This window comes from Melopsittacus undulatus, chromosome 5 (genome assembly GCF_012275295.1).
Source record: "Melopsittacus undulatus isolate bMelUnd1 chromosome 5, bMelUnd1.mat.Z, whole genome shotgun sequence".
Lineage (NCBI taxonomy): Eukaryota > Metazoa > Chordata > Aves > Psittaciformes > Psittaculidae > Melopsittacus > Melopsittacus undulatus.
In genome coordinates, this window is record NC_047531.1 from 73069515 (window position 1) to 73096309 (window position 26795).

The following is a 26795-nucleotide window of genomic DNA, read 5'->3' on the forward strand; positions in this document are numbered from 1 at the left end:
TTGACTAACTTAAAATTTAATTTTATATCATTTCCTTGAATTACAAATACTATAAACAAGAGGAACAGCCAAACATTTTTCCCAGTAATGAGTCAGAAAAAAAACCAAAGTTAAAACCAAAAAACTTTCCTGAATGTATGCTGTAAGGACATAAGGACAAATAAGTAATCTGAATTACAGCTAAGAATCTGTCTTATAGTGTACAAGTAGTTTAGGATTCTAAACAGACAAAAAAGAAAACAAGCAAATGAAAAAGAAAAAGGAGGAAAAGAAAGCAAAAGAGCTGATAAAGTTTCTGGCTGCAATACAGGAGACATATCATTACCATATGATCTAATGTGGGTGTCAGCCTGGATTGTGTTCATTGAGAGAAACCTTATTTTTTAACTGTGCTATGGAATAGAAGCAGGAGGGTTTTTCCACCAAGTGACAGTCACTGAGCTGAACTTACCCCCTCCTCCTTTCCACACCTGCAAAGCCTTTTGCCTGGGTTGAATACTTAGTTTAATTGCATCTCAGCTTTGAGAGCTCCTGTTGCAAATCCCTGGATTAAAAGGTACGGTTTTCAGTAATTCTCCTGAACTATGCTGCACTAATAAAACTTCAGGCAATTCTACGGCAAGAACTAGTTGAATTTTAAGAGAAGCGAGGAAGAAATCCTACTAAATGTTTAGCAATGTTAAGTTTTGTATCCAGCAGTTTTGTTTCTTGGGAACGTGAGAATACATTCTCAAGGACTGTGCAGATTTCCTACTGTTTATTTGACTTTTCTGTTTCTTGTTTTGATTTGTATAAGCACTTATAGTCCTTTCTTTTTCCTTACTGTAAACTTTTGCAGCAGTATATTCTTTGTTTGCAATCCAGTGTTTAGAACCGGTGATGTAGTGAGTGAAAAAGATGTGTGAGTACTTACATTTCTGTTTTAAATTGCACTGCATGATTTCTTTTTAGCTTGTATTTCTTCATTTGTATTCCAAACATTAATGAATATAATTTTGGCTTCAGAGAAAGTAATATGTAGTAGTTAGTTAAACGGGCTCAGTGTGTGCCTTTGTAATGTTAGAAAGTGCTATGTTACAGTGTACAAAAAAGAGACTTACATTTAAAGAAAGTTCCTACAAGTGAAATAGTAGAAAAGAAAATTCCTGGAGCTGAAACTTCTGTTAACAGAGTTTTAATCTCTTTAAAACTTCCAACTCCTCTCTTTGCACATTTAGACTTTATTACACAAAATGGGTAAAACATGCAGTGTAGGTTTTTCTTTCTTTTCGCTTTTTTTTGAAACTGCATATATTGTTTAATTTGTCTTTTGTGGCGTTTTAAGAGATTTGTGACAGTAGTTGAACTAATATTTAAAACTTAAGGCAAAGGTAAACTGACAAGAAGACCACCAATACAGCGGTGACATGAACTGATGAAGCATATTTCCAGTGGTATTTTAAACTGAAATGTGGCCAAGTCTATGGTATAGTTTCCTCTGTTTGTGGAAAAGTCTTCCTCATTGTAAACACATAATTAAAGCAAATTTAAACAGTTATGTCCTGCAGACATAAATATTGTGTCACAGACTTTTAAGGATTCAGATTTCACTCCCCCACCCCATCTACCCCATTTCTTTCTGTGAGTAAAATGTAAACATTTCTTGCTAGTGTAGTTTTGTATATGTCTTTTTCTCTGTTTATGTTCATTTACACATGCAAACAATAGGAAAAGATACATGTGCCTGCTGTAAAAATGTCAACATGAATAAAGATATGCAGACACATATCTATTCCTATTTGCTGATTAATAGTTTGTTTCTTGCCATTTTCTCTTTTGTGTACTTAGATTAGATAGTTGATATCCTTTGTTGTCCTTTACACACAGCTCTTACTGATATTATTCTGGTTTTGACAAAACATAGAGCAAAGGAAAAGGCCTAAGACAGGGTTTAACTGAGATAAATAAAGTCATCAATATTAATGTGAACAAGAAGTGTAATGACACTTCCAAAGTGCATTTATATTGTTTTGGGTTTTTTTTCGAGGGGTTGTAATTTAACTCCAGGATACGATCCTGATTGTGCATTCTTAGGATGGATGGTGCTTCAGCAGTGACCCTGAGGGAGGAGAGGGAGGGAATACAGGCAGTTTTAAGTATTTAAAAGTATTTTTTATATGTATGAATACCCCAAAGAGAACTGGGGAAGCTCTTTAAAAAGTCCTGATTGCCAGTGTTACTGTGCAGTATTCCCAGTGTTTACTGAACATGTTAATGTGCATTCTGAAAAATGAGTTGTACTGGGGTAATGTTTTATTGATCATTTTCATAAGGCAGATAATTATGATGAATGGTGATGATTTAGCAAGTTGTCCTCCCATTTCAAAGTATTAATGTATTGTATTGTTATTTTACAACAATTTGTACATAATAATCATTATTTCAAAAGTCTTGTTTTAGATTAAACCGTGTTAAGATCTCACCACCATGTATTAACACCAGTTTGCTGTTACATCCTTACTTATCTGCATGTACCCTGTGTGCATCATGGGGGTGTTGCTGGAGAAGGTACACAGCCCCAGCGTTGGTGGAGGGTCAGGGCAGGAGGAAGCACAGAAGGATGGCCCACACAAGGACACAGCCTACACGCAAGAGTTTGCAGAGCACTGAGTTGGGCTGAGAGGACATGTTAAAATGCTCTGACCCTCTAGCTGACATTGGGGTCTGTGAAACCCCTCTGTGAATGCAATAAGTAATATGTCTGCTCCAGGAATGGAAAATGCTTTCTGGTCCAACTAAGAAACCAACTGTGTCTCTTAAAGAGACAACAGAAGTGGTGCTTTCCTCCATGGGAATTCACACTGAAGTCTTTGGGACATATGAAGATGCTAGAAATCCATCTTCCTGTTAGGTAAATGACAAGAATATAAGCTACGATTTTAAAGCACTAGCATATTTTATAAGGTAACCTTATCAGCCTTTCAAGGCTGAACCCTAGATCAGAAGCCTAGTCTGCAGGACTGCATTGTTAGCATGTGTAGGTAGAAATGCATAAAGGAAACTGAACCCATGCACAATATAGATGGTATCTAATTCCAGGACTGTGGTTTTTATTTATTTACCTTTTTTCTACTAAACACTCCTGTTAGAATACCTGGATGTGGTATTCTATAAAGAAAGGCCTCAATATACTGCTCTTACCCAGTATCAACTGCCCATGTAAGTCATCTACCTAGTGGGTTCCATATATCAGTGTAGAGAAGGAAACAGACCTCCTCCTCTGCTTCTCCTCCAGATTTTTTTATCTTTCCATTAATCAATATGGAGCTGAGAAATGATATACCATGTCCCTAACTGTTAGATACTTTCTGCTAGAAAAAAATTAATCCCAGCTGGCACCCACGTGAGCATTCTGGAAGTTATTGACCTAAAGAAGCAAGTGGATGTTTTTGCTTTAATTACAAAGAACAACACCTGTATTCAGAATGATGCCATCTATTTAAAATAAAAGGTTCCTAATCACATAGCTAGTTTGCTTTTCTGTCATTTAGAAATTTGAAGGCATGTTTCTTTTTTTTTGGTGTGGATTGTTTTTAGACCCATGAAGGTTTGTAAAAGATTAGCTTTTTTATATAAAATAAATGGAAAAATGAAATAATTTTCAGAACATTAGCTGATCTATACTGTCCTGATAGAAAGCCTGCAAGGAGGCAATTTGTATTTTTGTTGTGTTCTTAGCCCACAACAACATAGGTAGCACAATGTAGAGTGTGTTGAAATGCATTGAAGACTAGGTCCTGAGAACATGTAATTAAGAAGTTTTCCATGTTAATGTCTATTAATTCAATGCATACTTGTGTAAAATTGCTCCTTAGCATGAAAGTCTGTGCTGAAGTGCTGTTAGAAAAGTATGCTGAAAATACTAAAAGTATCACTTTAAGTGCTTATACAGTGCAAAGCAGAGGATTTTAAGGGTGCATTGTTTATATCATAAGATCCCCTAGGGAAAATTTTGGAAAGAAAGCCAAGAATATCCAATATAACACAACATTGTATTGCATTTTATTGTGCTGTTTAAACTGGGAAAGAAGTATAGTTCATTTAAACGACTAAAGATCTTCCCACCTCTCTCTCCACCCCATCACTAAACCATACTCTTTCTCAGTCAGTTTTACTAGGCTATAACTTCAAACACACAGCAAAATTACTTAAGACACGAAATACTCCATTACAGTGAGTTTGGGAACCTTAGGTTTGTCTCCAGGGGACAAACTCATTGCTGTGAAACAAATGCTAATGAAATCAAATAGACTATTAAATTGGCAGAAAACAGACACATGGAAAATGTGGCTTATTGTTTTGACTGTTTTGCATAACAAAGTTGACAGTGTTGCTTGTTCCTAATAAATATTACTCAAAATATGCAAACAGATGTTTTTACAGTTGTCTTCAAATTGTTCTGTAAAAGCTTATTGACAAGATGTTACCCGTCTCCTATCACATAACTGTCCTATTTTCATTATTCAGTTTTCATTTATTGAAAGGAACAGTTATGCAATTGGTGGATATGCTGCACCTCCTTCAGCAGGAACTGTGCAGCTATGGGAAACTGCTACTTTTGTTGTAAATCTCCTGCTCTGATCCCTAGGTTCTGCCCGGAGTCGATGAACTAAGCCATGAAGCTGGCTCTTCTCTTCATCCTACTGCTGCCAACATGCTTGGCCAAGCCGTTCCACCAGCAGGGCCTCTTTGACTTTATGCTGGAGGATGAAGGGTCTGCTGATATGCCTCCGACAGATGATCCCGTCATATCTGGATTTGGACCAGTGTGCCCCTTCCGCTGCCAGTGTCATCTTCGCGTGGTACAGTGCTCTGACCTAGGTAAGCCCAAGAGTATCTTCATGGGGTGTATACTTATGTTCTAGCCACAGATTTGCAGCTGAGTCAGTGAGGCTGCTATGCACTGCCACTCTGTTAGTGGGTTTTTATCACAGAAATATGCTATTGCCACTGTTATCTGGAACATACTATATGAAATAAGTCATAAAGCCCTGATGAGATGGACATTTGTTGTGACCACGAAAAATGTTTGCTATTTTAATGTACATTTTGTGTATGTACATTTAGTTTCTTCTTTGAAAGACTACAGATTTCTGCTGCAGAGAAAAGAACTTTTCAAAGTTATTCCTTCAAATGCATATTAAGTAAATTCAGTGAGATCAGATGTTGGAATGGAAATGTTTTAAAGGGTTCTATATTGCGTGGTCCAAGTTCCAACACTCTTAATCATACTGTCTAGTACCTCAACATAAAAATTATCCCATTTCCATTGGAATACATGAGCACGGAATAACTAACCCTGAATCATGTATGCTGGAAACATCTTTTTGGAGGAAAGAGCTTGGAAACACTGCAAAATAATGAACACATTTTGGAGCTCCTTATTAAATACCTTTCTTAGATATTGCTGAAACCATGAGAACCTTTCTCAAAAACTCTCTCCCCCATGTACAAGGGCTTGTCTGCAGCCAGACCAGCAGGATGTGATGCCATGCCTGCCATCACTATATTTGACTTTCCTATGCAGAAATCTCAAGTAATGAGGTTGACTTCAGTGAGACTGCTCTTGGTTTAAGCCAGTATTATTCAGTCTAAGTCAGTGTGTGCAGTGCTGAAAATCAATTAAAATTGGTTTTGCTCAGAAGGAAATTAGGCAATTTATTCAGTGGACAGGTAAATAACTACTCTTATGACTTTATAGAGATTATTTTTTTAAAGTCTTCCCCCAACTGCTTAAGTGTATAAATGGGTGTTTCTATTTCCCTATGTTATAGCACTGGCTTTGATAGTTAATATAAATTATGTCACAAATCCACCACTTAGGACCTGAATCTCACTGTAGTGGGTGTTGTATAATTACAGAAAGGACGGAGAAATATTAGTTACATCCCTAGAAACTTCTGTGAATTTATTAAGGCAAGCCACAAAATTACGCAACAGAGAGGTCTGGCAAAGACCCAGTGAACAATGTAAGCCAAGTTGTACAAATGAGGATGGACTAACCTAGCCATGCATTCATAAAGCTTTCACAGTACTGTCCCTGTTGAGAGATACTTTCCTTTTTTACCATTTAGGTGCCAGATAGTAGCAAACATGGGCTGAGGACTAGGGAGGACGTGGCCCCACATGTCATAAAAGTCTTAGGTTTTATTGTTATTACACTGGCTAATGCTGATGGAATTTGGGTTATTTTGAGAACTTGTCCCCCATTTGCTTCAATTCTGCAGAATGTAAGGAGCTTTCACATGGTAAAAAGAAAAATAGATATTCACACAGGAACCCTTTGTTGCTTGTACTTGCTCCCACGTTCATTCAGTTCTCTTTCACACACACGTGGGTTCAAGAGGGTTGTGCTACAGTCCACTGCCTACAGCTGTTTCTGGGTTAAGAGTCCCATACTGACAAGGAGACTCAGAAAGACAGCAATTAAGGACTCAGGTCTGTGTTTCCCAGATAATTTTGAGAGGGGTGATAAGAAAGAGAGATATTTTGAGCATGGTTTAAACCCACATGCCACAGATACTGCAATAAAAAGATAGTGCTTTTGAAGTAGCTGGGCTGATAACATCCAGCCTCTGGGCATGAAGGAGAAGAAATCTCCCCGGGCTTAAAATATGCACCCATGAAAAATACATAATATTTCCCTAGCGAGCTCAAGGAATTAATAATCATTCACAGTTCCCCAGCCTTCGCATTAAGTTTCGCCCATCCTTGTCACATATGGATATTACAGCTCCTGATGGGTTGTGGACTAAATGGGATGCTCACCAGGGCACAGGTCCAATGGCTGCCCTTGTGAGCAGGGACAGGACAGCTGTGTTTGCTGCTCACAGGCAAATCTGCCTTCTGCTCTTTAATCCTCCAGCTTTAAAACTATTTCTGTTTGACTCAGACCAGACCAAGTCAGATTTACCTACTGACTTGAGGAAAGCTGGGAGCTGACCCCAAGAGCTCAAACATCTGTTGCAAACTATGGACATCCTGCCAGGATGACCTAGCATGCTCCTGGTCTGAGGGATGAATGGTACTTGGAAAACAGGGACCAGGAGGGCATTTTCATGGGAGCCATGAAACTAGCAATGACAGTCCCATGTCCCTGCTAACCACTGCTTCTGGACTGTCTTTCACTTCAACTCTGAGTGTTTCTGACCCAACTAAATTAGCTACCTCTCTCCCCCAGAATTATCAAACTTGGTCATCTAGTCCCATGTGCACTAACTGAAGAAAAACTGCAGGCAACAGCAAGACTCCTCCCAGGGATAAATTAAGAGCTTACGAAATCAAGTCCCACAAAGTAAAGTTGAAACCCTGATTAGGATCCTTTCTGTCACTCACTTTCTGTCATAGGGGGGCTCTTTACAGCCATGAGCTCCTGAGTGCAGAGAGTATGTCAGAGCAAGGCAACTAGGGGACCCTAACATGAGCTACTTAAGGAAAAAGTCTCCTTTTCCTCAGCATGATTCTTTCTGTGTTCAAAGGGACATTTGCTATTTGTAAACTCTGGATTTGTAAGGAAAAAGGCAACTATCTGACCGTTACAAGAATAAATCACAGGAGAGCTATCACATCCAAGGTTCAGTGATCAGGTTTGCCACCTGTCTCGTGAGCTTTGGATGGAAATAATAAAAAATAATAATACCCAAATTCAATAAAAACATTTTTAAAAAAGATGCCCAGTGTTCCAATTGCACTTTTGTCAGCTGACTTTTTGCATTCCTGTGTTTTTAAGCTTCAGTCACATCTTCCTAGGCATATACCCCCAAATTAATTCATTTTGCCTCCAAGCCAAGAGCTGAGTTAGCAGGAGAATGCTGTCTTCTCACACCTTAAAGAAGAATTCTCTCTAAGCTGCAGTTACTGACAGATCAAGAATAGAGCCTCATGTGCCTGCCTTGTAGATGTATTACCTTTGTGCAAGAGGCTCAAGATTCTCCAGGAAGGCCACTGCGGGATCTATAAAAGCACTGCCATTTCTGAATTCACCTCCTGTTGCTTAAAGGGAGACACAGGTTCACTTTTCAATCACACCTAAGAATAAGGCATTACTAAGCTATAGCCAGACTTTTCATAGAAATCACAAACATCTCCCTTATTAGCACACACTACAGGTGGGGAGTAGCTGACATAGCTGGTCAGAGGAGCTTTTCATGTTTTAAATCATAAATACAGGGAAGATGTGCACTTAGTTGGCCAGGCAAACATGCCTCATAAAAGCCCTAACAAGAATTAACTGTTCCATTTGAAGTCTCATCCTCCCAAAGGGAGTCTCAAGAAAAGGTTCCTCCCAGAGTGGCCTGGTAGGCAGGAGGGTGCATACGTGATTAGTCAATCCTGCAACGGATACAGAATGCTCCATGAGCAAGTTCAGAGGTGGTGGTCAGAGCTGTATTTTGCCTTCATATAAGTCTGGCAGCCCCTTGCAAACTGAGCAGTGTCAGTGTTCTGCAGGATACAATGAGATCACCTTCCTTGGAGACTTCACAGGACGTAAGGGAGTCCCTGCGTCCTGTGAGCATCCATGGAAGTTTTGTGGTCTCCAAAAGGTGTGCAAGCAATGGATGTCAGTAATCAAAGTTCAAGCAGTATTGCATCTTAAATTGGAACCTTACTCACAGCTCAGAAATGCAGGGTTTCTCCAGCTGTAAGGAAGGGTATATTAAAGCACAGCATGGGTTTTGGAGTGTGTGTTTGAAGAACTCTTTGGGATTAGTGGCTGAAAAGCTCGCAGATATGTAAAGCATTATTCTGGGGATCCAGTAGCATGAAGCAGTTTATCTCAACACACACAGTGTTTAAACTGTATTAAATGATGGCACTTCCTGAACCATGATAATGTGATAACATCTAATTTATTTGTCTACAAAAGATGATTTATTTCATTGTATAAAATCTTCCAGAAACATCTGAACCTCCATTTTCTAATCATAGAATCATAGAATCAACTAGGTTGGAAAAGACCTTTAAGATCACCAAGTCCAACTATTACCCCATCACTGCCACGACCACCACTAAAGCATATCACTGAGGGCCTCATCCACTCAGTTTTTGAACACTTCCAGGGATGGTGATTCCATCACTACCCTGAGCACCCTGTTCCAATGCCTGATCACCCTCTTGGTGAAGAAATTGTTCCTCATATCCAATCTAAACCTCCCCTGGGGCAGATTGAGGCTGTTACCTCTTGTCCTATCACTTGTTACTTGGGAGAAGAGACTGACTTCCACCTCACTACAGCCTCTTCTCAGGTAGTTTTAGAGAGTGATAAGGTCCACCCTGAACATTCTCTTCTCCAGAATAGACCCCCAGTTTGCTCAGCAATTCCTCATCAAAGTTGTTCTCCAGGTACTTCACCAGCTTCACTGCCCTTCTCTGGACCTGCTCCAGTACCTCAATGTCTCTCTTATGGTGAGGAGCCCAAAACTGAACCCAGTAATCAAGGTGCAGTCTCACCAGTGTCCAGTACAGGGGGATAATCCTTGCCCTGGCTTTGCTAGATATACCAGGGCTGATACAGGCCAGGATGCCACTGGGCTTCTTGGGTACCTGGGCACAAGCTGGCTCCTGTTCAGCCACCTCTCAACCAACACCCCCAAGTCCTTTTCTGTCAGGCAGTTTTCCACCCACTCTTCCGCAGGCCTGTAGTATTGGATGCAGCTGTTGTGACCCAAATGTAGGACTTGGCACTTTGTCTTGAACCTCATACCATTGGCCGCAGCCCACCGATCCAGCCTCCATATATCCCTCTGCAGAGCCTACCTACCCTTCCTACCCTTCAGCAGATCAACACTCACAACTTGGAGTTGACCACAAATTTCCTGAGAGTGCACTCGATCCCCTCATCCACACCAAGCCCTGAGGGACACCACCAATGACAGGTTGTCAGCTAGATGTGATCATGACCCCTTTTGGGAACCTCATCCCTTATTATATAGGAAATGATCACCTTTGGGTTATACCTTGATTTGAACTTCTGTTTTTAACATGAAATCTTTTTAAAGAAAAGTAAAATCTATCTCATTGATTATCAGTTTCAGGCATTTTATCACTTCAAGAAAACAGATAAGCTCACTTAATATAGCATACTTAGCTTTAGAATCACTGCCATTATTTAAACATTTACCAATCCTTCAAAACCATATTTTTTAAATCTAAATGTTTAGCTCAAAATCTTACAGGTTTCTACATATGTAATAAGACAAAGCATGGATGTTTAAATGACCACAAATTAACAAATGTAATCTTTAAATTAAAAAGTTTTTGTTAATTTACATTATAATTGCTGAGTTTTTAGGAAAAGTTATTCTATACCTTACACATATATTCCTTCTAATAATAAGGATTAGAAGATTATTACTTCTATGTTTAATAGAAGAGTAGATTCTCATTAAATACTCAGACTTTGTTGAACTGGATCATTTAACAAAAATATCATCAGTAAAAATGAGACCCTAAAAAGCATATTGTCACATACTGATAGCAGCCTCTGCATCACAATGCCATGGCCTTAAAACTGAGAACTAAATACTTTCTAGGACAAATGCTTACTTTAGGCAAACATTACTTACGATGTTATCAAACACAAGTCACTGGGCTTTCCACATGCTAATTGAATGAATTATAATACTCTAACATGTTGGAGACCAGACTGGAGGATCTATATGAGGTTTTACAGGTATTATATCTAATATAGGGGTGACCTCAGGTGAACTTAGCTATTTAACAGTCACCTGAGCTCCTTTTACAGCCACAGCGAGAGTTAGGCAGCTGTTCCACAGGGCAGTTCATCTTGTCTAAGGTACATGTTAGTGACAGAAAGGATACATCACTCTTGGAGAATTAAACTGCCATCACAGGGCCTCAATGGCCACTTGAGGCTATATAACTTATTTTTAGATTAATGAAGTTATTTCTAATAAAATTAACAAGTAAAAATACTTGGGTTACTAAAATTGTTTGAAATAAATTTGCCATGGATTACTAAAATTTTGTATATATATTCTGCTAGATAGATTTTTGGTGTGTTTTGGATTTTAAAGAAAACATGAATTAAAGGCCTGTACTCAGTACATCCTGAAAAATTATTAAGTCAAGAACCCAATAATTAAATAACACTCTTGAAAAGTTGTCAAGAAAAAGAAAGTATATTGACCTGGATATAGAGTGCTTAAATAGCAACAAAAAGTCATTAGCTTTTGCCAGCGTAACAGTAAAAGACAGTTCTTGTTGCATTGCAACCTGAATTGCTGATGTTCCAGTTCTAGTTGATAAACATGATTCTAGATGAAAATTAATCCACTTTAAATACATACCTTCCTTATTAGCTGCTTACTCCAAGGTAACTGTTACCAACTCATTTTATTTGTGTATTTGATTTTATTTACTTTTTTAAAAAAAATTGTTTTCTTGCTTCAGACTAGGAAATACTGCTTAAGAAAGTCTAGCGGCAGGAATGGAAAGCCTGACTGTCAAGTCCAAGTAATACAATAAATGACTCTTTTCTGGTTTGCTCTGTGTCAAGGGTTCATTTAGAGATTTTCCCAATGCACAAATGAATAGCTAGTAGATAGCTAGTAAAATGTGAGTTAATTATTGTAAGTTATGGCAGGTATTTACAGTACTTAAAACATACTGAATAATCACTGCTGACACCTACTAGTATCATGGCAACTATAGTATTTGTATTATATTCTTAACACCTTTATAAGGTTGTATTACTTGGTAAGACATAACTGTATAAAAACTATTGGTCTTTTCACAACATAAAGCCTGTGCTATTCAACTGCAAAAGGTTCTCAGCCAAGTCTTAGAAAGAGCTAAAGGATCCAAAGGCTCCTTCCCAATGTTCACTGAGAACACAGTGCCAACAGGGAGGAGACCTAGAAATTTTGGATCCTATGTGAATGCATCAATGATAACTGCAAGGAGCTGCTAACACTGGCCTCAAGCTACTGAGGAAAGCTCTGCTCACGAGGTCCAGTTACTAGGGTATTTGTTAAACAATAATTTCCTTTTTCAAAGGAAATTATAACAGAAATTATTAAAAAAAGAGATGCATAGGAAGCTTTAGATTCAGAAAAGAGAAAACTAAGGAGAAACTTAAGATAACTGACCAAAATTTATTTTCTCTTCTTTATTCTTTCACCCTGTGATGGAGAGCTTACATCCTCTGGGCTAGAGAGATGAATGCTACAGTGACAGCTGACCTGTCACTAAATGACTAACAAGATAAACAAGTAACAAAGCAAAAACATCTAACAGCTATAAGGACATATACAACATCATCTAGAAGAGAGGGCAAAACTAGCAGGTCTGCAGACTCCCTGATTCAGCCAGGAAGTTCTCTACCAACATTTATGTATGTGTTATTCCCTATGTCCATGGTCACAGCAGCTCCTTCCATCCTTCCATTGTTTGCTTGCATGAAAGTAGGTTGAAAACAGTCTTACAACTTTTATGAAAAATGGCCATGCTACATTTAGAAGCACCTGAAATAGCCAGGAAAATATATTTGCCCTCAGGTCATAATAAAACTAGGGCTGTGCAATAACCATGTGGTCAGAACAGGAAGGGGTAAATTTACTTGAAACCAGAGAAGATTCCCCCTCCCCCCTCTTTCCCAATGACTCCTTGTGGCTACTACATTATGTTATTGCTAATTCTGGCAAATCCCAAAGTAAAGATTGGGGGAGCTATCCTTAAATTGTCACCAGTTACCCACTGGTTAAACTACAAACCAGGAAAACATCAAATGATGTTATTCCAGAGGATGATTCAAACTGTAATTTGTTAGATAATGCTCACTTTTCTGAGTCTCCAGAATGCTCTCTTCTGACTTCTGTAAAACACTCATAAAAAAATTAATGTTTAACCTTAATGCATGAGTACTCATAGATAGTACATCTGCATTGCATTCACTTTGACTTAAGCCATAATGCACATGCTGCTGGCAGATTGCATGAATCACACAGAGCAGTTGCTGTTCTCTGAGGGGATGCTTTATGTCTGTAACCATGACAGTGGAAAATATAAAGCTGGCAATTCTAGCAGCTGAGAAAACTCATAATATTTAATTTTTATTTTTTTTAACTTGATGTCTTAATAACTGAAGTCTCATGATTATCTTATAGTATTTTTTCTGCCTTTCTAAAATACTTCAATACTCCTAGAGAAAGCATAAAACTTCCAGGCTTATGAAATTAAAAGTCAGTTAGAAAAAAAAAAAACACAGAAAGAGAAGTTGCTTGATTTTTAGTTTCAAAACTATATCATTACTCTTTGGTATTAGCTTTTGGAGCCAGGAGGCTGAATCTATCTGTAACAAAAATGTGGCTAGCTCTGAAAAATAATTCATAACATCTGTATCTTGCAATATCCGTTATTCTTTGAAATATGTGTTCACTACATAGAGTGGGTGGAAACGGAAAAAAGCAGTTAAAGGAATGAATTTTTAAACCTTTGCTAAGGTCTTCATAATGAGTAGAACTATCATAATGGAGAATTATACATTTGATCATGATGTGTGAATTTATTTCTTTTCCATGTTCTTCACTGTTCTGGGAAGCAATGTTGTAGATGTTTGGAAAAACAAACAGTGTAGCAACATATCAGTAGCTCTACCTTTGTAAGAGACATCCTCAGCAGGGGATGGAGTTAATCTTCTTGGTTTTCCCTATGGGAAGGGTCAGAGGTATACAAAAATAATAATCTGTGATAAAAAGAATTCCAAAATGGATCTTAATGGAAGATGAGTCTTACAGACTGAACAGATGAAAAAAGGTCTGAAAAATGGTTGTGAATGACCTTTAAAAAGACTCATTTTAAGTCTCATGCATTTAAATGGTCACTGCTTTTTATATCTCTTAGGAAAAAAATATATTATTGCTGATTTCATAGCAAGAGAGGGGAAGGTGGAGAACAAACTTTTACTTTGAAAGTGGGAGAAAGGAAACATCTGTGGACACTTCTCTGAAGAGAAGTATGATTGTTTCTCATTTATAGTTGGTAGGATGCAAATAATGAGAAAAAGTCTTATTTGCAAATCCCACACAATAGAGAACAAATTTCCAGTAAATACTGAAGTACATAGCTTAGGAAAGCATCAGTGAACTTTTCTAAGTCAAAGCATTCAAAGCTGTTTTAAGCTCCTTGCCATCTTTCCAGAGAGCAGCCCTTGAGTCCTGTTATTTTCCGTGACTGTGTCCTGACACCGTAAATTTGCTGTTCACCTCATTTGCCCCAGAGTCCACTCAGATCACTACAAAGGGCATTCACCCCCTGGAGGGTTGCTGCCCGTCAATAAGATGCAGCAGAGCTGGGCTTAGATCAGGGAAGAGCATAAGGAAGAGTGCACAAGCAGCTGCTGGAGAGAATGCTCCGCTGGGAGAGTAGCCGCTGATGATCACGGTTGGGAATTACATGTAGTGCAGCCCAGATTCCTCAGCTGGCAGCAGCTGTTTGTGGAAACTGAAGGAGTCTTGAAAAGAGCCCCATTTTATAGCCCCTGTGGTAATAATCGTGAGTGTTGCAATATAATAACACATGTATCTGAGCTATAACGTTCAGATGTCTCTTTGTCTTTTGGCCCCTTCTTTGCAGCTGAGTAAGGGAAGGTTTATTCAGGGGAAAAGTCCCATCCCTGCTTGCTGTAAAATGGATAGGTGGAGAAAAAAAGAAAACATCCCAAACAAACAAAAAAATTAAACCACAAGCTCTTTTGTGTTTTTAAAGCTGTTTATAATTGGCCCTGTTAGCATATTTGTTATTTTGACTATGTGGTCTCAAGTGTTCAAGGATGCAGTTCTCAGGGAAGTGTCCTCATCTCTGGGCTACAGACTCAGACTCCCATTTGCTCAGTCTCCCTTACTGGCCCCATCAATCTTGCATTCCTTTTCTGCATAGTCGTATGGCTTCAGCAGAAAGGTGGCTCCATGCCAAGTCACAGACTAACTTGTGGCTCTGATTTCTGGGAAACTGGAGCAGTGTACTGAAACCCCTCCATTGCTACGAGAACTCAAAAGCCACCCTTCTCTTTTTGTGGGTTAAACAATTCCATGACTGCTTGATCACAGACTCTGAGCAGGTATGTCCCCCAGCTGCAAAAGTAGTAAGACCTGCCTTGTATACCAAACCCCTTAGCCTCTGTTAGTTCCCACACTATATTCCTGAATCCTTGCTACATCTTCTACACCTGTTTGGCTGGCTAAATGGCAACATATGCTAGTTGGGCTGGTGTAGTGCTGGACAGGAGATGGCTAGCCACTGGCTGCTGCTCTCTCAGGGACTGGATAAGAGCTGAATTATGCCAGCCTTAGCTCTTCTCTGCCTAGTTTCTGGTCTCATAAAATCTCCAGACCCATCAGCCTTCTGACCTCTCCAGGAGGTGAGGCAATCACAACTAAACAGCCAGACACTGTAATTTGCCTATGAAATTATGAGGAAAAATTACACCCCACATAGATAGGATCCCACAGAGGAAGCCCAATTTCTGCAAAGGTACCTTCTTCTCCATCCTCCCACTAAGGAGGGATTCCTGGTCCTGTTAACCTCTCCCAGCCAAGCATCTTATATGTGACAGTAGATGAGCGTTTCAGTGCTTCCAGAAGTGAGCGTGGGTCCTTGTCTGCATGTCAGTTGATGATCTAGCTCTGTTGGATTTTGATGAAAACATTTTGGTAGTGTTTATTATTCCCAAAATCTGTGGTATAATAACTAGCGTAAGAAAAAGTTAGAAAAATTTCTGCCAGAGATAATAGAAGTTCAGCTGATATTGACTAACAAAAGGAAATATTTCAAGGTTACTTACACACTTTTTTTTTTTCCATTTTGTAGTTCTATGGCATATTCTGTTATGTATTTTCATATGCATGCATTTTTACACACACGTATGTACACTGGTAGGAATACTTGAGTGCTACAGGTTGATAATGTAGAACAGAAGAACATTTCTACTTCTGCAAATCTGCAGAGAATAACACATATCTGAAATGTGCTGCAGGAACTTATGGGTTTTATAAGGAAGTCATGTTTTCTCCCAGATAAATATTTTTGTGAAAATTGGAATGGTCTTCACGACTAAGGGTACATGAACTAGTTTATTAAATCCCTTATATTTTCAGAATCTTTAGGCTCTTAATTTCAACGTAAACAAGGATTTTTGAAGGGTGGAGTTGTACCTTATCTGCTTATTTGTGTATAAGTAGATTTTTTAAAATGTATTTACCAACATAAATAATAGCTAACTTGGTTTTATTCAACCAAAGTAAAACATATGTATTTTCAATTTAACATGCAGTGGGAAAGGCAGAAGAATCTAAATCTTTAGACAGTTATAAATTAATCTCAGGAACCAGAAGCCATAAATATTTCCAGGGAACTGAATGTCAAATTGTGTGGCACTGATTATTCACATAAAAAGTCAGACAGCTCTGAAAGGTTTCCACATGGCTTTTTAAGAAGCAAGCTTTTATGTATAGAAAAAATCACAACCAAGATCTGGAATACTTGTGTAAACTGTTCTTAAAATGATTGAGAGGTGACTCAGTTGACGTTTTACAACACGAGTTCTCCTTTTAATTGGTATTACAGAAATTTCATTCGGAGGCATTTGTTAGTGGATTTACAGTCATACTGTACAACGTGGCTTCAGGAGTGTACGGCCTTCACTCAAGTTTCTCAGAAATTAGTAGTAAGAACAGACCACAGTTCATGTCTAAAATTCTCAGTCTCTCCCAGACAGAGGAATCAAAAAATCTTCCTGGAAAATAGTAATTCCGTACCAGGAGCCAAAAGCCATTTCAGCTTCTAGTGGGATTGCAATTTTTTCTTGCTTCAGTTTGAATTCTGTCATGCTGTCATTTTAGTTCAGGCTCCTCATTCATCTGAGCTGGCTGTCTATTGACCTGTCCTGACCAGAAAGGTTTGAAGGTTCTCCCTCCAGGTATGGGATCTCCAGCACACACTAGTTTGTACTACACCAATACTCCTTCCATACATATCTATCGGGAGATATGTGTACCTATATAGATACCTGGACCCACAAGCTGAAATGAAGAACAGTTCTTGAAGCCAATGTAGATGTGACAAGTGGTGAAATACTTGGATCTAGTCCACACCTCAAACACAGTTTAGTCCTGAATTATTTAGCTGCTGATTTTATGAGGCAGTGTCCAGATCCACCCTTTTATAAACTTTTCTTCTACTGAAGGACTGCAGTTGATGTCACTTTCAGCTGGAGGATATACTAAACTGCTTAATGTCTCTCCAGCACCCAGGGTGCATCCTGTACTCTATGCTTTGTTCTTCAAATCTCAGATGAGTCAAGAAAAAAAAAAATCAAATATAATTTATATAGCTGTTTCTGAAACATTTTTAAAACCCACTTCAGGAAATGCATAACAGTATACACATAAGATAGGTAATTAAAACAAGCTTAACACTTTATGAGATGGAAGTTATATTCATTGCATGCAAAGCCAATTGTGGTATTGTACATCCTCCTAGTTTCTAGTACAAGATAGGAAGTTTTATAAATCACTTTTCACAAATAGATACCTAATTATTAAATTTGTCTTTGTCATTATAATATGAAACATTTAATGTTTAACTTAATTGGTGTGATAAATTATCAGTTCTGCCTTATTCAAAGATAACACCTGAGCTTTTAGAAGCTGATATGTGATGCTTGAAATGTACAGTTGGCAATTTAGTTTAAAGTGTAGTTTTTGGCAAATTATCCCTTCAGTAGCAATCAAATTGTTCTTGAAAAGTTCCAATAGCATCACATAAAGACAACTGTATAGCTCTCATATACCCTTGTTTCTGCCATAAGGACTTATTTACAGATACCAGACCAGTAATATAAATATACTGACAACCAGAACATAGCAATATTACTCTGAAATCAAGTAATTAAACTTTTTTTCTTATATTTACATGTGAAAAATGCTGTAAAAGTTGCTAGGCTATAAGAACTTATAACAAAGTTATAGTCCTGTAAAAGTAGTTCTTTTCGGGAAAGAATTTTTAGATGCTGACATAATTTCTGTCCAGTCAAGACAGAAACTGTCCAAAGACAACCAACATACAAATTATATGGTATCACATTTTTATATATTTGGAACTCTAGTCCCACACTTCTTAAAGTAATGAGGGTTTTGCAATTGCCTTCAGTAAAAATGAAGTCCATGCCTGAATAAGGAAAGGTTATTTTAGTAATATGAAGAATCTTAATCTATATCATGGATCCATATACTGAGTATCAGTAAGGTAAACAAGATGAGGGATGAGCTTTAAAGCTTGGCATTTTATATATGGTAGAAGCTTGCTAATTCATCCCAGGTTGGATGATTATACTTCTAAAAATTTTTGAATGCTGGTGTGTTTAAACCTTGGAGGTTTCATCTGCATGCTGAAATTTTTAAGAATATAGCCACATCTATAATGAATTCTTACTGCATCACTAATTGCAGTAAAAAGCTCCAGAACACATCACTGTGGCCTCTATAGAGTTTATGGTGAGGTTTTATAGCAGTGACTGTAGAATAGTGCTCTTTGTGTAGGTTAAAAGGATTAAATATAGTACCAAGCATATACTTGTTTTCATGGTTTGTTGTAAGCCTTCCAGATAAAAGCCAACCATATTTTTTACTCTACATATATATATGTATTCTTAAAAAGGTTGAAAGTGAGGTGGCTTCACTTAACACTGAATGTTGATGAAGAAACCTAGATTCCAGGTGTGAAAATACTTAATTTGTGATGATTGTTAAACACCACAGAATCACAGAATTGTTGAGTTTGGAGTTCACCTACTGAGATTGTCTAGTCTATCCCCCTGCTAAAGCAAGATCAGCTAGATCAGGTTGCTTAGGGCTGTGTCCAGTCAACTTTTGAATGTTGTATATACCCCACCCTCTGTGGGCAAAGCATGTCTTATCTCTGGACAAGCATATCTCACTGTGTCTGCAATGACATGCTTCATATTAAAATATATAGGTTTAAAAAGTTAATATGTGTTAATATGTATATAGGGCTATCTGTCTTCCATCTGAAAGCAATATCATACAGTCCACCATCATACCGGGGAGACACTGGTGATACTTGCAGAGAGATCTTTCCCAGGAGAGTTCAAATATAACTTCAGAAATATTTGTTAAAAACCTTATTGGTAAAAAGATTGTTCTATCCAGAGAAGTCCACTTCTGTTAGATGCTCACTTAGGAACTTTATTAATGTTTCTAAATCTTCTTACCAACAATTCATTAAGTATTTCACATTCTGTTAAAAAAAAAAAGTCTAGTTAAAAAAGATTTTAATTTTATGATAAATCAGAATGACTATAAAGGATTTGCTCTATTCCAAGTCACAGTATGAAAGGAAAGCTGGGTAAACCAAGTGTTATTTAACACTAAATAATTTCATTTCCATGACTTCATCGGACTTACATATCAACTATTCAGAAAATAGTCCCAAAGAGAGTCTTTAATTTAAATTGTCTGATGTTCTTTTGGCAGTTGCAGTGAAACCAAGAGATTTGTTCTCCAGAAAACTTGGACATAGTTTTAGATGAAAGAAAAAGGGGGAGATGGATTGTTGTGTTGGTCATTTTTGAAGGTGGACTTTCCTTCAAGTTATTCAGTTACTGTCAAACAAACAGTATATTTCCTGGGAATTACTGTAATTAACTATAATTCTTTGAAAAAAAACCCCAAAACTACTACTTTTTAAATAGCAGGAAATGTTCTCTGTCCACAAACACTAACACACAGTGAAATTAATAACTACCATACCTCTTTCTGAAAGCAATTTTTATTCACACAATTCAGTGGAATTAAACATGTTAGAAATCAATCCTTTGCTTCAAGCTATAACTCAGATATATACTCAGAAAGCGGCAGAAGGGAAATGTAAATAAATAAATTTTGATTTACATAGTAAAATGAAACTCTCTTTGACTGTTTGGAGAAAGAAATACTTTCAGATAAGTCTTCATAAGCTTCTGTAGGAAATGGGTTCTAGAAGTGGTGTTTACTAGAAGGTAAATGCTGCTAAGAAAAGTACTGCCCCCTATTTAAAATTTCTTTCAAAGTCAATTGCTTATTCTTTTCACTATCCCTAGGTCTGGAAAGAGTGCCAAAAGACCTTCCTTCCGACACAACACTGTTGGACTTACAGAACAACAAAATCACTGAAATTAAAGAAGGAGATTTCAAGAACTTGAAGAATCTTCATGTAAGTGTATAAATGAACTATCACTTGCAAAAAAACCAAAAAAATTAAAAAAGGGTGGGGAGAAAATGGAGAATGTGGGTTTGTGCTGCTGCCCAGATTTTTAAGGAGAACTGTTCAAATACTTTGTGGTCTTCCTCCACCAGCCCAGCCTACTATTTCTTCTTCCAGTCATCTCTTGCAAACTCTCTTCTCATACCACAGAAGCTTCTCACCTCTTTTCATCTGCTTCCTACCTGCCTCCTGTTGGTCCTGTCTCCCAGTCTCCATCAGTTTCTCCCACTTCTTAATTGATGCTTTCACTCCCTTTGGCACAGTGACTTTGTTATTCCTATTAAAAAGCAGATCCATCTCAACCCTGCCCACCCCACTCACTCTCCCACCTCTGAGCTCACAGAGATTTGTATATATTTGCCAGCAGGGTTTTTGTGCTAGTTTTAGTTCGAGTGTCTTTTGAATTCAATATTTTGCCCCATGAAATTGTGTTTTTGCTATAACTTTCTCCTAGAAAAACTCCATCCTCATCTTCCTTTACCTGCCAGTCTCTTCCAGAACTGCATTTCCCTTTGCTGAAATATTTTCCTTCCCTGGTTTCTGAGATTTTTTCTGGTTCACCTCTTCTTTTCCAAGTTTCCATCAGACAGCTACCTTCCTCTGCTTCTGAATTTTTGTTTCTCTGTCTGAGGCCCTCCTCCCTTATTTCTATACTTTTTATAAACTTTTTAAAATTCATACCTCATAGTCTTGCCTCTGTTTTGTTTAAATATCTATCTCTGAAAAAGACTATTAGTTCTTTGCCTTTGAAAGTAATACCCCAACTCAGGAATATTTCTGAAAATGTTAGTTTTCTAGCATTTCACCAATTGAATTTATTCTGTATATTATTACATTTATTTTTTTATTATTATTATAATCCATATAAACTTCTTTTCTTTCCTGGCTTCTCAGAACCTCTTTCTATTCATTCACAACCAAGAAGCCAACTCCCGCTTTTTGTCCTTTCATGATGCCAATGCCATCACCCAAATAAGCGCTGTTTTGAATAAGAATCCACATTCAGTCACTCATACTTGGTAAAAAAAAAAAAGTAATCCTATAGACAATTATCTCCTGAATTGCTTTCAATTTGATTTTTAAATGTTTCTTTTAATGCAACATCAAAAAAGAAGCATTTTACAAAATTTCTAGGGATAGAAGTTTCTGGGCTCATGCCATCTAATTTTAGCACAGAGGTCTATACTTGTGTTAGTTAGATAAACTCTTCAGTCAAGAAAGAGAAATAGGTGCTTCTACATCATATGTCATCTGACTTGCTTTTAGGATAAGATGATGTCCCAGGATTTTTTTTTCCCATTCCTTTTCTTGGCTGCTGAACAGATTCAATATCCTGATTCTTGTTCACCTGTTTTGGTTTTCTTCCACTTGGAGAAAAGTCTTGTGTTTTAAGTGACCATCATTTGCAAGGTGCTAAAAAAGAGAAAAGTGTTATCAATTATGTTAATTTTTTAACATCCTTCTTCATGACACAGCAAAAAATGAATTAGATTGTGGTATTGAAGATAAAAAGCACTGCTCCCAGGGACTTCTACCTAGTGGGAACTCAGCTTGGGTCTCTCTTATGCATCCTACTTTTGGTTAAGCTGTTGTGAGCTATGTCATCTCATGGAAGTAATCTGTTTTTTTATTTTTATTTTTCCTTTCTTTTATTACTGCAGGTATAATTTAACAATTAATTAAATATTTAACTCTTCTGGGAAGAGATTATTTGTTTTTCTTACTCCCAAAAGTGCCCAGTACATGCTTAAGGACTAGTGGAAATCATACAGGAGAGGAACAACAGTAACATAAGTTTTTAACAAATAACCTTCGAAACAATGCAGTTTTCCTGGATTTGCTCAAGCATAAAAACCAATCCTCTCATTTCCTCTCAAAATAACAATTTATTCATGCAGTACATTTATGTAACTAAGCACCATCTTTACTCTCAGCAGGCACCATTCTTCTTCTTGTGTAATATCTGGGAATGATTCCCATATCCTACCTTGTGTCATGGTTTAAAACCAAGTCCGCACAGCTTGCGTGGTTTAAAACCCCACCTCAGTCTCCTGCAGTACCACACACCCCTTTTCCCCCCCACCTCCCCACTCCCGGAGGGATGGGGAGGAGAACCGAAGGAATGTAACTCCCAGGTTGAGATAAAAACCAGTCCAGTAACTAAGGTACAACACAAATCACTACTGCTACCACTAATAAAAACAGTGATAGAGGAAATAAACAAGGAAAGAGAATAAGATACCACCCACCAAAATGAGCCCAACCCTGAAGAGAGCTAACCCCCCCCCCTTCTGGCCAACTTCCAGTTACCTCCCAGACCATGATGTGCTGTGGTATGGAATACCTCTTTGGCTAGCCTAAGTCAAGTGTCCTATCTCTCCTTCCTCCTGGCTTCCCCTCCTCCCTGGCAGAGCATGAGCTCAGAAAAGGCCTTGAACAAAACTAAACATTTGAACAGTAACTCAAAACATACTTGCTATCAGCAACCGTTCTCAGCCCGAAAGTCAAAACACAGCACTGCACCAGCTACCAAGGAGAAAAAATGACTGCTACTGCTGAACCCAGGACACCTTGCAATTAAAAATTCTACAAAGTCACAGTGAAAGGGGAATATTGGTTTTAGATAAAGATAGCTGAAATGTTTGTTGTTGACAGATCTCCATTTCCACTTTTGTTTTAATGAGCTATATATATATATATCTGTGTGATATATATGTATGTATAGGTATATATAATGAATAACATGCCCTGATAAACATACCTTGTGTTAATATCATACTTGACAGTGGGATGGTCAAAAGTTTCTTGACTTCTTAGGCTTTAGTAAACCTTCTTATACTTTACTAAACCAGGAAGATTTACATAAATTATCAGTATTATTGGTCCAAAATCTAAAACTATTAGCAACTCCACTTAACCTCTTGCATGAAATGGTCACTTAAGAGAACACTTTAAATCCCAGTTTTGGTAGATATTGAAAAAAATAAGTTTATTCTGTTTGAATATTCCTTTCAAATTCCTTCCTAATTCCTACAGCCATCATCAACTATAAATGTAATAGTTTTAGAAGACATTATAGTGGAGAAATTGGTTTGAACCTGAAGTTCAGCTTGCACTAAAAAAAAAAAAAATGAAATAAGGGCAAAAGATAGGATCATAGAATCATAGAATAGTTAGGATTGGAAAGGACCTCAAGATCATCTAGTTCCAACCCCCCTGCCATGGGCAGGGACACCCCACACTAAACCATATCACCCAAGGCTTCATCTACATATAACTTGACCATGTCTTCTCTTTCAGCACAAATGTAATTGCTTATGCACTGAGTGCACAATACATAGAAACTAGTACCTATATAAATACTCTTTCTATCAGAAAGTTCTCCTGATAAGTAAAGAGAAGTCAAAATTTGCAGCTGTGGAAATATGGCAAGCAATTAGATTGAACTAAGGGAATATTTATCTGCAAATAATAGTTGCCTGCCAGAAAACACCAGAGTCAACAATTTTGGTGTACTTGATATTTTTATAGTCTAAATTTATCCAGGAAAAAGTGGCTTAACTGTTAATGTTAGACCCAGTGAGACTTCACAGTATTTAAAAATGAAAGATAAGAAATATTTTTCACCAGGGGACTTGGGAGAACAGGGAAAATATTGAAGACAGTCTTTCTTTTTAGAGTCAAGGACTGACTTTTGCAGTTTCAGAAAATTATCTTATGTGTAAAAAATTTACTTCAGATTTAGACCTATGGCAAAATAATCAGAGGGTTGCTATTGAAAAGCCAGGAAAAAAATCTTCTATGAAACTGTCAGAATTTTCCAGACAGACTGACACTTCTGGACAGAGTACAGTACGCTGACCCCATGGACACAATAACGAATCCAAAATACTACATGAGTAAGCCCTCATGCAGAGTGAAGGAGGAGTCTACAAAAACAGCCCATGGAATTGCATGCTGTGTGGCAAAGCCAAATCAAACCAGCATAACACCTGGCACTTGGAAAAAAAAGTAAAAAGAAACTACTGTGTATTAGATCACCCTAAGAACAGCACAAACAACAGAATGATGACTGCATGCTTTTCTAACAGGATTTTTTTCAATGGAACAGTGTACAGCAAAAAGTACAGCAAAAGAAGACAAAATTGCTGTTGGCCCGAAATCAAATGGAACATTGCTTAATTTAGGATAGCAGAACTACTCAAAGCCATGGTTGTGCATACAACAGTGCTAATGCTAGTTGTATTTATACTGAAAGAAAAAACCTGCATGAAAGAGATCAAAGATTTAAAATTGGGGCTTGCGGTTATGACCATATCCACACTAAGTGATTATTAACACTAAATGTATGGGCAAATAAATCGGTACACTCTTTGTAGTAACATCAAGCGGAAAAATAATGTGTTGCATTAGTAAACTTTCATGCATTCCCTTTTTTATTCTTAATCAAATGAAGGCTCCCTATGGAGGGACAAGAGCCCAGATTAACTGAAGATAAGTCTAAGACCGTCTTCCAGGGACACAGAAAAGCTCCTAACAGATCAAAAATTATTAAGGAAAGAACACAGTCTTATGACTCATTACAGCTTCAGTTTCTTTTTCCCAGGCACAATTAAAAGAGAAGTTAACATAGTGCTCTGCGAATCATAGAAAGAAGAATTAGTAAATACCAGCATTCTGTAAAAAAAAGCCACTTATATATTTGTCCAGTTTCTACCTCTGAACTTCATTCCTACTCTCTTCAATGGCACTCAGTCTCAACAGGACCGATTGATATATTTTTTATTTTTCAACTTGACGCAGCTGTAGGTTTCTAACAAATATTCTGATAAAAACCAAAATCTTAAATGCAGCACTCCCTCAAAGAGTTGCCATTTCCTCAGACTCTTCTTTGCATTGTGCTTACCACACAAGACTTTCCACTGAAATGAGTGTGCAACATACCACATCCATGCAAAATGTTTTTAATGTGTAGACGGTAAAGATCTTTTTATGTAAGAACAGTTGCTCCCTTGTCATCTGTGCATGTTACACAAGGTTTATCAGTGAGAGCTCAAACATCACATAGATTAATCTGAAGCAGGCTCCCTGGCTTTGTGAGTTTATTCAACAAGGTACTGTGGAAGTGATCACACTGCTCCCACAGTCCTCCCTTGTTTATACTGACAGGTTGTTGTTCAATGCCTTGCCATCTCCTTCCCTCACAATTCGTTCAGCTCTTTCCCATTGTTTCTATGTCATCTCTTTTTCCTTGCCTTTCTTAGCTATGTACATTTGATCCACCAAATAATTTATGTAACAACGAATAATTACACCATCATGGTTTTTTATACCTTTATCCTTTTCCTGCCCAAACTGTAGACCAAGGGACCTTCAGGAGACATACGATCTGGAATTCTGTTCAGAGACCTTCTTAGATTCAGGGGCCCTTGTTCCTTCAGGTTTACCAACGTTTATGATTTTTTTAAATTATTTTTAAAATGAATAGTTATTTTGTAGAACTCTGACTTCTTTTATAATACAATTAGAAAAGAAAGTAAAATTCAATCTTATATTTTTTTTGTGTAATTAGGGGGGTTATTTTGTTGTTTTCCTAAGTGTAAGTCCACTCCTAATAATTTGGCAAAACAGCTTGACTGTATGTCCAGGTTCTGATTATGACCTAACAACTGAAAACATAAGGCAAACAAAAGGGATGAAATTTATTATTATTTTTACTTGGATGCCTGACTCTTGAGTTTACAGTTGTTAAGGCATTCCTGTTCCTAGCAGAACTGCAATAAACCCCAGGTAATAATGTAATACATAACCCAGGAAATTAAAGAAATTCCAATGGGTCGGCAGATTGACTTTTCAGTTTAAACCCTGAAGGACGCATGCATCATTAAAGATTTGGTATTAGGTAAGAGTACCATCCCCATCTGGCAAAACAGATTGCTATTTATTATGGCTGATAACAATTTGCTTATTTTACAGTTCACTTTTAATTTCGGCAAAGTTTTCTCTTCAAAGTATTTTAAACAAAGAAGAGCAAAACTAGGGATATAATTCCCCCAGAACAATCCCCTGAGATTATCACATAATGAAATTACACCAACAAATACAGTCCCCTGCTTCCCATTCCCTGACAGGGCAAAAGTTGTAGGTTTTGGTAACCCCAAGAAGAGCAACCATGTGCTAGTTCCTACATGATTGCTACATGCTCCCTCTGCAGTTTGTCAGGGTGTATTTTGCCAAAGCCTGCCAACAAGTGTTCCAAAATTTTCCTGAATTGTGAATCCTCCTTTTTGTTTTGGGAATAAATATTTGAGGTAGAAACCAGGCCAGAGGTAGCTAAATGGCCAGACTCCCACTCACTTCAACTGAGCCAGCATCTATTCCTGCCTTACAGTGATTTTTTTCTTCTTTTTTTTTCTTTACACTAATACCAGAGGTGTTTCAGTAAAAAGTAAGCCATCTTTGGAGCAAAGCTTGGA

General features: G+C 37.6%; 1 protein-coding gene across 1 annotated transcript in view; it reads left to right on the forward strand.

Moving 5' to 3' along the window:
- The first annotated feature begins 349 nt into the window (after positions 1-349).
- Positions 350-26795, forward strand: part of DCN (decorin) — a 40800-nt gene continuing 14354 nt past the window's right edge. Inside the window, exons 1-3 of the mRNA XM_005147937.3 lie at positions 350-556; positions 4628-4860; positions 20156-20268. Of these exons, the coding sequence (XP_005147994.1) occupies positions 4656-4860; positions 20156-20268 (318 nt within the window). The 5' untranslated portion in view covers positions 350-556; positions 4628-4655. The remainder of the gene's footprint in view (positions 557-4627; positions 4861-20155; positions 20269-26795) is intronic.